The following is a 14852-nucleotide window of genomic DNA, read 5'->3' as shown; positions in this document are numbered from 1 at the left end:
TTCGGCAGACTCGAAAACATAATATTTACCAAAAAACGTCCCGTGCAGCTGAAATTGAAAATTTTTTTTTTTGTTTTTGCAGACCGTGTAATCCAAGTTGCGTCTCTTGAGGGTGGTCCGCTACCGCGGTGCAGAGTGAACCAGGCACGTATACAAACCTCTGGACGAGTGCTCTCCGGTGTACTGGTAAGAAACCCTTGAGCCACTTGAAGTCTTAGCTACCAATTTCGACTCTGTTTCCACATAATTTATACACACTGCTCAAGGATCGCAACCACTTGTGAAACGAAAGGAAAAACACCCACCGTGACATGGTGTAACCGTAAGCTTCCATCAGGCACAGTTCAACAGTCTCCTGGTATTATTCTCTCCCATTTACGAGCGCAGCTACCGCATACATGCTTTTCAAAAGTACAATAGTGCTGGATTCTCCGTCCGCCTCGTGGAGTGCGAGCGTTCCTGAAGCCCAAGGAGCGTGTAACGACTCTCGGGAATTCCATGTTAATTTAGAAAAAAATGCGTTGCGGCTATGGCGTTGTGCGTCAACTGCGGAATTCGCAGAGGGTTGTAGCAAAACGGCACAGTCACGTGGCCAGACTTCCTTGACTGACGTATAACGACACACTTGATTCGCATTCGCGCGTCACGTTCGAGTGTTGTTCTACAAACACATCGCGTGCCCCTGGACACAATGAATCCGGCACTCAATTTTCCTGATTTACTTATTGCCGATGGCTCGTAAGTGATTCGACCACGCTAGGCACACCGTGTCTGCATCCCGTACCTCCTCATCCTCCTCCTCCTCCTCCTCTTCCTCCTCTTCCTCGTCGTTATTGTCGTTGTCGTGGAGATACGGACTGCTGACTACGTATCCGGCTTTTCAAACTTTTTCCTCCGCATCTAAAGCCGAAATGATTTCCGTTGGGAAACGCCAACGCCTCTAATTGGATTTCTCAGGTTCCTGTACGTACATACTGCAACGTTCGTTAACGCCTTAACCTTCCGGCTATCTTGTTTTCAATACGAAATAAAATGCGAGTTTGATTCTATACGAATTATGTGACAATGAATGGCGATGCAACCGACGTGAGAGATTGGGAGTCATTGTCACACAACCTCGTATTTAATCAAACTCGCACTTTGTCTCGGACCGAAAACAATTAGTTAGACGGAAGGTCTGGGCATTAACGAATATCACCGTACTCTGAGAATGACTCCCAATCTCTGACATCGGCAACAAGAGGTTGGAAGTCATTGTCGCGTAATTCATATAGAATCGAACTCGCATTTTGTTTCGGACCGAGAACAATTAGTTAGACAGAAGGTCTGGGCATTAACGAATATCACCGTACTCTGAGAATGACTCCCAATCTCTGACATCGGCAACAAGAGGTTGGAAGTCATTGTCGCATAATTCATATAGAATCGAACTCGCATTTTGTTTCGGACCGAGAACAATTAGTTAGCCGGAAGCTTTAAGGCATCAATGAATACAACTGTACCGAAGATTGCGTCATGGATTTGTTCCAATCTGATCTAGTGACGATAAAATTGGAGGTCAAGTTTTACGAAACGTTCGACAAAACTGAGGTTCTTATTTTCCACACATGGGCTTTCACCGGTGTCTCGTTTCCACAATTTAAGCCTGTATCGCCATCCCGAAGTCGCACGTCAATTTGGCAACATCCGTTAATGAGGCCGAGACCGTCTGCTTTGCCAGCTGCACTTGTATTGCACGCGTTCCAATTTAAAACGTGGAGCACCCAGCAGCCCTACGTAGTTAATACTGGATGTTCATCCACTGGGTTCACAACGATCCTTGATTCATTCATGCATTCGTTCATTCGTTACATTTTGTTCCACACACGGCAAGCAGCGAGCCCTTGTTACACTACCGCGCTCGTATTTGTTGTTGCCCTGCCATGTTTCACTCGCGGCCCTCGTATATTCATCTTCGTGTCGAAGGGTGTAGGGATCTCCTCCGTCCATCCTGAACCGGAAGTTCAAACTTTATTGTTCCCCGCTGTGGTCAGAACAACGAAAAGGAAACGGACACCCAGTCTCGCCCTCCCTCACTGTCTCCGGTGCCAATTTTACAGCTCTTGCAATAATTTGACTCGCGTTTATTCGGACCAGTTTTTGCGTCGAATAAATGACTAAGAATTCATCTAGAGGAAAAACGAAGGGAACGAACCAAAGGTGACGTTAACGGCGCAGGCGCGAATCGACTTACCTTATCCAATCTGCAATTGGCACCACATCCGACTTCGGAGTTGACCTCGTCAGTTCGACTCTGAAACCCCAAAAACATGAAAATTGATCAACACTTGTATATACATGGCGTGCTTTGCATCAAATTTGAAAAAAGTCATTGATGCATATGGATTCGTTTGTCAGGATACCGTTGATCGTTCGTTGAGTCTGGATATCGATGATTTGGAAAATTACCGGTTCCCAGGAACCTGATATTTAAATTTCGCCCGTTGTAAACTGGAATTCTCATGCTGAAACGGGGCTGCTGCCGCACGCATCGCTTGCCACCCTTACATCGTGAGTGTAGAAGCAAATAAACCCATTACAAAGTCGCGCAATGCATATTCAACGTGCGTGTAGGACGCACTCAAGCACACGGCTGCATTATACCTAAACGTAATCCGTGTAAACGTGTAACAAGAAATACCCGAATAATTACCATACCTGGGTTACGGATCAAAAATTGACTGGGGGAATTTCGAGCTGGGTGTTGCAGTTGTACAATTTTCATTCCATTACACACTTCACGCAACTATTCCGAGGGCGTGTAACCTGCAGCCCTCGTTATACTTGCAAAGCCGGAAGTACACCTGTGTCCGGAAGCTCACGGACAATGAGTTTAACTGCACAGGTCGCACAGGTGGACTGTAGGAATTAGATTTACCGGTAAAAATTCCTGTAGTTTCCACATGACAAATCCTTATTTCATTTCGGTTCAATGACGTCTGATTAACAATGTTTTTCAATCGTGCTCGGATACTTGCGTGATACAATGTGGTGGGAATTTTTAAAAGTATCGTTGAGATTTTGGAAAAGTAGGACAATATTTTACCGAATCTTTTTTGTTTCCAAGAAAGTTGACACAAAAATTTTACATCAATTTAGTCGAAAAATTTGGCCATTAAGAAACAAATTATTTACATCGCGATCTACCTTGTCATTATTGTATATGTATACGTATGCGTACCTACCATTTACCGACTCTCTATACAGCTTTTTACTCGATGATTTATTGCACGCATGGACGCAGCTACCGGGGGGGTTAGAATTGAACCGGATACAACAGTTTACCGTTCTTTTAACCACCGCCAAGCGATTCAATTTAGGTTTTCAATGCTCCGCAAGCTTCGTAGTTCCCCTCTGACGTATAATAGAAGCTGTGAAAATATGTACGTCATACAGCTTTCGTGATTTTTCAGCATGAAGAATAAAATGCTCTCACCTCGTGTATTGTTTTACTTTCCGAGGGTATATATATATATATGATACTCGAAATATTTTTTTAAAGTTTTGATTCTAATGAATTCACGTCATGATTTCCAATGGTATCACTTTACGTTACACGACTTCGAGTGACCATAAAGTATAAACCATGGATTCAATGAATTTAAACAGACTTTGAAAGATTTCAAATGACTTCAAAAGATTTCGACTGCCTTGTAAATACTTGAAGCTTGAAAATACTTCATAAGTATCTCACACGATCACTTATCATTAATTACCACAATGTGCCAATTTGAAATATTCCAAATATTCCAAATGAAGTCAGGTGGCTGATTACATGAATTCAAATCACAATGCCTATCGCGAATTAAAATGTATTCACCTGAGTTTGAAAAATTTCACATGAATCAGACCTGACTCGTTGTCAATCGACCAGAAACTATATTTTATCACAGACCTTTCTAAACTTACGATTCAACCACCAGTCCGATAATTCGTTACGGGGTTAAATTCGGGTGCATCATTTCCACAAGGTACCATAGCACCTGATTGCGGAACCTTCGAGTCATTATTACCGTACACAAACCCTAAGCTTCCTGTCTCAGAAAGAGAAGAAGAAAAAAAATAAAAAAACAAACACGGTAAAATATAACATCCACCTGCGTTTTCGATCAGACCGTAACGTCAGAGAATATATAAGACATGACGGAGGAAATTGGAAAGGCTTCTCGTGATGTTAAAGCAGAAAAAACTAACGACCATTCAGCGAAATACATTCGGGTACCTATTGCGGGAATTTATAAGTAACGGGTTAAACATTGTGAGCGCATGTGTATTTTTCTCCGTGGTATATTACGTGACACTGACACAACACACGCGACTATCGTGATCCCCTAATCGCGCCCACCTGATCTGCACCCGCCTAGTTCCACCCCAACTAAACGACTCGCCGCAGTCTTCGTCTTGGTCACGGTTGGCCGCGTCGACCAACTGTTGCACCCTTCCGGAAGCAGGTATAGACGACTTGGACGTTGAACGTGAAGGTGCACGGACTCGGAATTCTTCCGTACCCTACGAAGGATTCGAGCCAATTTCACCCGAGGACTTACAACGGTGAAATTGGCGCTTCCTGCTATCCTGATTTTCAACGGCTTTTCTGTCGCCGAGCAGTTGCGTGGACTATAATTTAAAACCCCTGCCTTTTTCTGACACGTCATTTTTTGATTTGTCTAACATTTTTTTTGGATTCACCGATGGTTCGAGAGCGGAAAAGTCACTTATCGTATACTGTACAAATTTAACCTCCGACTAACCGGAGCTTACAATAGTTGAAGACGTGTCGAGATGTTAGTTTCTCACTCCATTGGAAGGTTGAAATATACAGGCACTATGGAGAAGAATATGAAAAGCGAGGGACGGGGAGAAAAAGTAGTCGGTGTTCCATCCGAGTGAATTTAGGAGGTGGGATTGGTGGGTGCAAGGTGTAGGTATACACCGATGGGCAATCAACACCGTGCGACTCTGAAAACGAGGAGAAACGCGGCGCGGATAAAACCCGACACCGTTCACCTCAAACTCGAAACTTCGCCTCACCGTTCGCCAACACGTTTCGTAGTGTTGGTAGAACACACTCTTCCAGAGGGACCATGGCTCCCGTTTGGTTGGACGGCCGACCAGTTCCCGGTTGGAACTACTCGACCGAGGTCAAATTTCTAAAGAATTCTCGGTAATGAGAAGGGGAGGGACATCGTTGGATAGCCGTGACCAAATCAATCTGGCTGGATGGATGTATAACGGATCGATTTGAAAGATGAAACCGTTTCGGGGTTCCCCGGCTTGGGGATGAATTTTACGCCGGTCGTCAGCATTGGTGCTCCATTAAAGTGACTTGTTTACGTAACCACTAATTTACTTGCAGTAATCGAACGTTGTAATAGTTAAACTCTTCGTGTTTTTAAGCCATGGAGTTCATTCTCGGTTTATAAAAGTGGCGTACATCGACTTGGATTAGATTGAGTACACGTGATTACAAACATTACAAGGATTACCAGAAGACTACAGAGATTGCAAAAAGATTACACGGGTTACAATGGGATTACATGAATTACAAAGATTACAGAGACGGCAAGGATTATGAAGATTACCAAAATACTGCAAAGATTACAAAAGGATTACACTGATTGCATACAGATTACAATGATTATCAAGAGATTACAAGAATCACAAAGATTACAGAGACGGCAAGGATTATGAAGATTATCAAAAGACTGCAACGATTACAAAAGGATTACACTGATTACATACAGATTACAATGATTATCAAGAGATTACAAGAATCACAAAGACTACAGAGACGGCAGGATTATGAAGATTATCAAAAGACTGCAACGATTACAAAAGGATTACACTGATTGCATAGAGATTACAATAATTGCAAAGGTTACAGAAACGGCAAAGGTTAGGATTAAAATTACGAACTACCCAAAGATTGCAAAAAGATTACACTGATTGCAAAGAGATTACAAGGATTACAAAACGATTGCAGCCGATTACAAATATTACAAGAACTTCAAGAATTATGAAGACATCACGACGAATACAAAAAGAATGCAAATATCACAAACGATTACAAGAAATTACAGCGATTACATGACTTACGTACACCAGATTACAAAAGTGATTAATTCCTTGTTTTAAACATCTATTTAAACTCCGAGCTTACATTGAAGGTAGATACAAGGTATAATCATCTCTGTAGTTCATTGTATCACGAGCTTTTTAATCGGATCTTGTTCGGTGAATGATCAATACACTTAATTTCTGTAAAACCATCGTTACAGATTTCCTTTGATAATTGCTGCAATTGAGAAATGATCTGTAACAAGGTTCGAACTTCTCCTTACTGTCATCCGGTCAGGCACGTTTCATTCGGAAAGAGTTACATCGGTTTACGAGAGTTTCACGTACCATGAACATAAGTTTCAATATTGACGAATCGTAACCGCGTATTCCAAGTAAGCAATAACGAATTGTTGTAGAATTCCCTGAAGTCGATGGTCGAATTGATGAATAACGATTCGAGGCGTCAGGACCACCGGGAATTTCACTCTTCTCTCTCTCTCTCTCTCTCTCTCTCTCTCTCTCTCCCCTTTTTTTCCTTTATGGAACTTCGCGTCCTCTCCTCCAGTTCGATCCAACACACGTGGTCCTGGCCATGCGTGTGTATATGAATAATTATTGTGTGGATACTGGAGAGGCCTTAATTGGCATTACGTCATACGAACGAGCGAACAAACGAACTGACCGCGGGCTGCTTTATGAGCAAACCGTTGCTGCACCCAACTACGTACGGTACGTTCCCAGGATTTGTTTACTACGTACGGCTTAAATTATAAATTGGAGAAGCAAGCGAACCGATGTTCAGTTTGTTTGGCTTCAAGTGCGCAGGCTTCCCAAAAAAACTGACCAACTGGGTCAATTCCTCGCCTTCGCACGTCTCGTATATACATATATATATATATATACCTTTATTAACCAAACGTTGAAAAGGAAAAAAAGAAATCAAAAAACAAAAATATTTTCACGACGATCGTTTGCTTCGTTATCTATAATATGTCACGATTTCGAAACTTTTTACTGGCGAATTATTAAACCGAATTTCATCTCTTATCAGTTTTGTTAATTTGCAGACTGGTGAGTTGGAAATCAAAATTTTTTTCATTGATTTTATTACTGGTATAGATAAGCCCACGTTTAGTATTCGTAAAATTAAAATATTCAGGAAAAGGTGGTTTGTGTATGATTTTTTACAAACTGTTGTCTAAAACGACATATTTTGTACAAACTGAAATAATATTAACCAGTCGAGAGTACGATTAAAAAAAAAATGCGTTATCGTAGAGAACATAATATATGGAGCGTGTAGGGTAAGGATAGAGTTTATATAAATGATATCTACTTAATATTGTAACAAACATAATTCCGGCAAAACATTACGTTTCAACTTTTTCTCGTTTTCTCTTTTATTCGGTTTATTTCTCCTCGCCTTTGACCTCATATAAAAATTTGATAATAGAATACCGCAGACTTCTGCTTATAAAGATATAACGACTTTATATCACAAGCGTTTAACGCGACATCTTTTCCCTAGACCGCGAATATTAATACAATTATCGCAATTTGTCTTAATATCTCAAGAATTTATTATCTCGATAAGTAACGCGCAGGCCTTTCGTATTATACACTAAACATCATTTATCTCGCGTTTATAATTATTACAAGTTTCGCGCGATTATTGATCTATCACGCGATACGTGTATGGATAATTAGAATATTTTTATAAAAAAATTCAAACCAACTATCTGTATATAGGTATACATCTCGCTTTTTCGTAATTCCAACAATATTCAAACAGTTTTTTTTTTAACGATACCTGTTTTACTGAATTTTTCTATAGTTACTGTCACAAATGAAATTTTTCTCAGTGTGCATAATTTTATTCTTCAAACGACGCAAATTATTACGCGTATACACACACACACACACACACACACCTGTACATGTCATATGTTTGTTACACACCGTTTCAGGCAACAGGATATGAGGCCCAGCCGGAAGTCCATTGTGCCCAGTGTGTCCAGAGGAGCTTATATACGCGCGTGTATTTGAAATTGCTTTGATTTTTTTCTTTTATTGTGTTTGTTTTTTTAAACCATGTTTTTTAAAATTAATTTTTAACAGAACAGTTTGAGTGAGTAGTAATTAGAAACAGAAAAAAGCAAAAAGTGTATTAGTATTTTTATTATCGCGAGAAAACGGAAGCTGGGAACAAATAAATCGTTTTCGTCGATGTTATTTTTGATACGCGATTCGTGAAATTAATATTTAAACAAGTCGACCGTTTTGATGACAATTTTGCTCAAAAATCAAGTGAGATATATTCGACAAAGGTGAATTTTTCAAATTTTTACGATTTCGAAAATTTACTATTTTAACTTCTTGTTACACGATTGGAAGAAATGATAATTGGTCCAATTTTTCGTATGCGGAATATAAACGCGTGCAGATTTCTTCGAGTCGAATAACATTTGTTTCTCAGCCTAATGAATATCAGAAAGCAGAAAAAAAAAAAAACTGTCTTTACGCTGAATTTCTTTTTGGTATTTATAATTTCCCTAAATTCGGGAGACAAAAAAAAATATTGATAAACAAGATTTATTTGTAATCTTCACAACGTGCTCCACGTCCTTTACTTTTTCGTATTTTGGGGCAGGATTGAAATTCCGAACTTGAGAAATTTCGAAAACGTTAAATTCCGAATTTTTTGGTGGCGAAACTTGATGTAAAGAAATCAAACTTTTACGAAACATGAAAATTCCGAGAGGACAAAATGCCAAAAAGGCGTAACTGCGACAGGTAAAAATTCCGAAAGAGCAAAAGTGAGAAAATTAAAAGATCCGAAACATCGAAATTCCGAATGATCCAAGATTTTCATTTCTGTGAATATTTGGCTCGATGAAATTTCACCAATTTGATCTTTCGTTGTTTTAGGAATTTTCGATATTTTTACATTCTCAATTTTTCCACCCACTCGTCGAGTAAACTCTGACTGTCCGAGTATATTTCAACTTTCCGAATTTTACTTCATCGAAACTTTATTTCTCAGAATTTTTCGCTATCGGAACATCTACTTATCGTATCTTTGCTCAATCGTAACTTAAATTTTCGGAATCTTGACCCAACGTGTTTCCGACCATTCGAAACTTTGTTGTCTCTTCAAAGTTTCATTTCTTTCCTTCATGTTTCGCCACGAAATGATGCAGAATTAATTCCTTTCGGAACTTCAACCCCCCCAATATTTTCATATCTTTCAATCGTTCACGGTGATACAAAATTCTGCATTTTGGCCTGTGAATGTCGATGCTCGTCGTCATTGAACGCGGGAATGGGTGAAGGATGATCTGTTACGCAACTAGAGCAGGTCACTCAGCGGGCCAACATTGACAAGATAAGAATTTTCCTACTCGTGCTGCGACTGTCAATAGATGTTCCACGTTTTTCTACACATCTCTGAAGTATTCACACACACACACACACACACATTATACATGCATACATGTACCGCAATACCGTGTAGATGATTTATTCACGCCATTCTCCGTCGATATTACAACGACGGTGCATCGACGAATCGTTTTCAAGTCCCATAAATCACGTACAACTTCGATGAAATGAAAATTACAATTAGAAAAACAAGAAAAAAAAAAAAAAACGCTTGGATCACTTACAAACGTACGGGGCTGGGTGTGAATGAATTTAGGCGCCTCGGTTATAAATATAAATATGTTTCTCGTTATCGCGTTATTACATATAATTTATGGAAATTCCTTATCTCCGCATGGTGCATTCGTATGTAATGTATACCGTAAAAATATACACGAATGCACCGTGCGGAGATAAGGAATTCCATAAATTATAATGTACAACGTGTAATGTAGGTACAACATACACACCGCCCTGCATTAAAACCTTTTCATTATCCATTCTGGTTACGATGGTCTTAGATATTTAGGGAATCATTTCAACTGATAACAACCGCGAAGACATGCGTCACGAATGTAGTATATAACTTGACTCTTGAACCCATTTGTAGAGTGTAACGGTCACGTTTCTTTTTTTTTTTTCATTCTCTTTTTTTCACTTTCGTCTCCTCTTCTATCTCTAAATGTTCTTCCGATCTCGGTCAAAATGAATAATAAATTTTTGTATATATTTATTTATATATATACATATGTAGCCTTTAATTCAGAAACTGCGTAAAACTACATTTTTTTTTAAACTGCATCAAATCCATAGTTTGTAAGATCTCGACAACAACTTTATGCGAATAAAACTGGTCAACGGAAGTTTCTGGTTTTCTTGTTTTTTTTTTTCTTCTTTCGAATTACAGCATCACAAGTAGTTTGACCTTTATTTTATTTTTTTTATTGTTTTTTCAAGCGATCGAATTCGAGGGTATAAAAATTAGGCTGTACAAAGTCGATCGAATCAGATTCAGATTCGTTCATTTTACATATAAAAACAGTTTTAGGAAATATTCTTCATTAATTGAATGTATGTACACAGTAGTGATAATGAAAGGGGAAGAAAAATTCGCACAACGTTAAACGCAAGAGAAAAAATCGATTCGCGTTATACTAATTGCGAGGGTGAGAAAGAAGAAGTGTAAAAAAAAAAAAAAAAAAGAACTAGCGATATTTCAAAGCCTACCGATTTTTTTTCAATTAAAAAGAAGAAGAAGAAGAAAGCTTTGAACGAATACTGAATAAAAAAAAAAAAAAAAAAAAAAAAACACCCCCCCGTCAAGATTGATTCAATCCCTTTTTTCCACCGTGTACAATGCTTGAAATCACAGACAGATGACAGATTATATATCTCTCGCTCTCTCTCTCTCTCTCTCTCTCTCCTACTCTTCGCAAGGAAGTTTTTCTGATCATTTACTGTTCTCGAGCGAAAGGAAAAAAAAAAGAAAAAGAAAAAAAAACAATACAAAAAATTGAGAGAAACGTTTAATCCAAGCCTCTCGTCAATCGACGCGATAATTACAGTCCTTGGACAGAAAACGACAGGCGGAGGATGAGGAGGATTAATTGAGTACGGTTGAAAAAAAAAAAAAAAAACATCCCTCCCCCCACATACAACCCATCAAATCCTTTGCTCCTCATCTTTTTTCGTATCTATTATACTAACTCAGCTCCGAGACATTAATCTTTAAAAATACTCGATTTACGGCTGTGAACTGTCATTGATCGCGCGTGTGTGTTTTTATTTATTTATTTTTTTTTTAATAAATTTATTTCTATTCGTTTCTCGTCAAATTAACGCACCGGCTTTGTTTCTTTTTCTGTAAAATTGATTGGCTTGTGTTTTTTTTTTACATTTCACGTTCGTTTGTCGTTATCCAGCGTTCATTGTTCGACGATACAAATTTCCCTTCTCGTCCTACGTGACGAATATTCAAAGCTTATTAAATTTCGCGCCATTTTCGCGGCCTCCGTGTGAAAATTCATTCGTACGATCTCTTTGCGATCAGGCTGCGCGGATCTCGAGATGTACCAGGAGCTTAAGCTTAAGGCCACCGTTCTGTGGTCTATGGTTTAACTTAATTAATGAATATATACTACCGTCGTTACATGTCGTAGTCGTTAGTGGGTGGGGGGGGAATGGTGAGTGAAGAGCAACTCAATTGATACGTCCTTCGTAGACGGCCATTTTCCTCTCTCTCTCTCTCTCTCTCTCTCTCTCCTTTTCTTTCCACTTGATTTTTTTTTTTTTCCTTTTTTTATTTTATTTTTCATCTCTTATATTCGATTCAACGCGTAAATTTATAATGTATTTGAACAGAGAAATTTACGATATTGCTTCTATCCTTCTCTCCGTCTCTCGTGTCATAATTTTTTCTAACAATTAACAAACTGTGACGTAATTTGAAGAAAAGAAGAAGAACAAAAAAAAACAAACAAAAAAGAACCGAACTGCGAAAGAAAAGAATCGAATTTCGTATCGGAGAATAGAGATGAGAGAGAGAGAAAAAAACAAAAAAAAAAAAAAAGTACCACCAAGAGATAAAATAATCCCTAACATGAGAAAATAATTTGTTTTTGATTAAACACACAATATTATTATATAACGTATCACCGCTTCTAATTGGGAGAAGATTGATGATGATTGCCAACGTGGATCGCAGTGTAATATAAATAACGTACGATATATATATGAGGAGTTTTTATTTTTTAATTAACACTTTGCAAGAAATAAATTGTAAACATCGAGCTCGTATAGCGACGTTCGTCGTGTCGAATTTTTTTTTTTTTTACCAAAACTTTTTTTACCTTCAATTTTTACCACCGATTCGGTAACGCTTATCGTTGGAAGAAAAAATGTGCTATTTATAGTCGATTTGGGCAAAATTGCAATGAATAACTTTCTTTCTTTTTTTTTTTTTTTGTTTTTGCTTACGAAGTTCGTACAACTCTTGGTCTTGTATTCACACATATGTATATATGTATGTATGTATGTATGTATAAGTCGTACAGTTTTGAAAAAGTTGCCGCTGTAACGTTAATTAAAATTTAATCGCCGAAATAAAATTAATCTTGAAATAGTATACGTATAAAATATTATTTATAATTATATCGAAAGTATTGAGGTCGTATGATATTACGTTGTTCTTGTTATATTCGATCTGTACCTTTCTGCAAATCAATAATTATTATTCGTAATATCTGATTTATTCAACATTGTTTTCCTCGTTTGTAACTTTTACCATTATAATATATATATATATATATATACATATTTGCAGTTATTTAATTTTTCACTAATCGTTTCTATCGCATAACCGAAGGTCTTCTTAAGTGCAACGTGCGATAAATCGCGACTCGTTTGTGGTGATAAGAAATGCGTTAAATTTTTCCAAACGGTTCACCTTGTGAAATACTTCGATTATCCCACGTATAAGTGAGACGTAACAAAACCTCGTCGTCAATTACTATTCAGAAATTAATGATCCACTTATAATTAGTAAAAAATCAAGAATAATCAACGGGGAACGTTTTTCTCTGGTTGACTTTTCGTTCCAAAGAATCCGTAAGAGAGGTAGGAAAAAACAGTCGCGGAAAGAGGATCGGCTGAAAATCCCGTTCAATAAAGTGAGGCGAACTTGTCGGCGAAGAATCTTCAAGTACAATCGATAAATCTCACGATTTAACCGAGTTGTTTTTTTTTTTTTTTTTTTTGTTTCTATTTCTATACCCACCTGGTTGACGTCGAGATCGCGACACCAGGCGATGCAATCCTGTTCAAAGCTCGTGGGGCTTCCGACGTCGAAGTCCTCCGGAAGGAGTCCCACTACTCCAGGAATCAGGGCCCAGAGCCTGATCAAAACCCATATCCGCAGCCCTACCATAATATCACCCGCTTTCGTTCACCCCCTGCATAATACGTACACGTGACTAGGCGTTCATGTACATAAGGATGCCTTCAACCTGCAGCTCTCTATATCCTCAGATTCATTTTTCTAGTCCTTTTGTTCCTCGGATCGAGTGTGAAAAGCAAAAGAAAAAAAATAAAAAATGTTGCAGCGGTAGTCGAAATTCGTTCAACTATCACAGAACGACACAGACACAAACACAGGTCAAAGAACACTAAATTTTCCAAATTCGTGCGTCGTCCAACATTTTTTATCTACTTGTCCGTATCCAACGTCTTCGCAAGGTTGCGATTCTTCTTCGGGTAACGCGCACGACGAGACACTTGACTTTTGGTAGTGCGATTTGAATCCAGGACAATTTCGTTCCTCTTCGTTGGTTCCTCTTCGTTCGCGTTTACTCTTCTTCGACAAACAAGCTCGGTTCTTTCAGATCCGGGCAACGTGGGTCAAGGCGATGAACCTTTAATATCTACTCCGACTCGAGCAAGTTGCGGGTGCGCGCACAAGCGAGCAACTGGCTAGTTTGCCTCCGCTCTGGGGGCCTCGAACACCAACGAAAGTCCAAGCAAAGAGTCGTTCGGTGCGCACCCCACTACGGCCGTTGGCTTGCCTTCCAAGTTGGCGTAGCTCACCACTTTGAATGCTCTGGATTCGGCCCTTATTTACTCCACTCCCCTCGACGGTCGTCAACTTGAAACACTCAGGACGAAAGACACGGAAAGAGAGTCACCGTATTTAAAGCGAGACCGAGAGAAAGAGAGAGAGAGAGAGAGAGATAGAGAAGACACACTCGCATAACGATGAACTATCATCAACTTTGCTCTCCGTCCAATGGAACTGGAAACTTTCATCAACGTAAACAGTGTCTTGTTATACTATAGCTTGAAACGCGATAAACAATTATCCGAGGGTTAATAACAGCTCGATTCAGATTATAATTAACTCGTTATTCCGCAGTGAAGTTTCATTGGACAAATCAAGGCAGAATCGAATACCTACTCGAACGTGGATAACGGATTGAATTCAAGTTAAACACGACCGTACCCATCGATTCGAGACCGTCTTCAACTTACTTACCGAAAACTTTTTCTTACCACGATCATCCGACTTTTTGCATGTCAGGCTAAATATTTGCCGGTCACGGCCTAAGAGACCGGTGGTGAACCGTCTTCATTAGCCAGCGTCCTGGAACAATTGCCTGAGAGACACGTAACAGTCCTCCAGAAGTATCATAACGCTCTTTCTCTCTATCATGCGAGCAATGAGCTTAGAAGGACCTGACGATACGCGGCAGATGCTGAAGCACTCGATTTATAATGGCACTTGGTGGTATCGTCGCGACTCTTTATACTCTCGTATAACGCAATGCACATGTACCTACACT

The 14852-nt window shown here is 39.1% G+C and overlaps 1 protein-coding gene across 7 annotated transcripts in view; it reads right to left on the bottom strand.

The window, feature by feature from the left end:
• The window catches only part of LOC124308390 (proto-oncogene tyrosine-protein kinase ROS), a 40525-nt gene extending 26351 nt beyond the window's left edge, over positions 1–14174 (bottom strand). For 4 of the 7 annotated variants that reach the window (XM_046771061.1, XM_046771062.1, XM_046771063.1 and 1 more), the window contains exons 1-2: positions 13295–14174; positions 2234–2293 (exon numbers count right to left, since the gene is read on the bottom strand). In XM_046771061.1, the coding sequence (XP_046627017.1) occupies positions 2234–2293; positions 13295–13444 (210 nt within the window). In that variant the 5' untranslated portion in view covers positions 13445–14174. The remainder of the gene's footprint in view (positions 1–2233; positions 2294–13294) is intronic. The other 3 variants (XM_046771064.1, XM_046771069.1, XM_046771066.1) reach the window with 2 other exon arrangements.
• Between the last annotated feature and the right edge of the window lie 678 nt (positions 14175–14852).

This window comes from Neodiprion virginianus, chromosome 7 (genome assembly GCF_021901495.1).
Source record: "Neodiprion virginianus isolate iyNeoVirg1 chromosome 7, iyNeoVirg1.1, whole genome shotgun sequence".
Lineage (NCBI taxonomy): Eukaryota > Metazoa > Arthropoda > Insecta > Hymenoptera > Diprionidae > Neodiprion > Neodiprion virginianus.
Note: the sequence above shows the minus strand (reverse complement) of the source record. Positions and strands in the feature narration are given on the sequence as shown.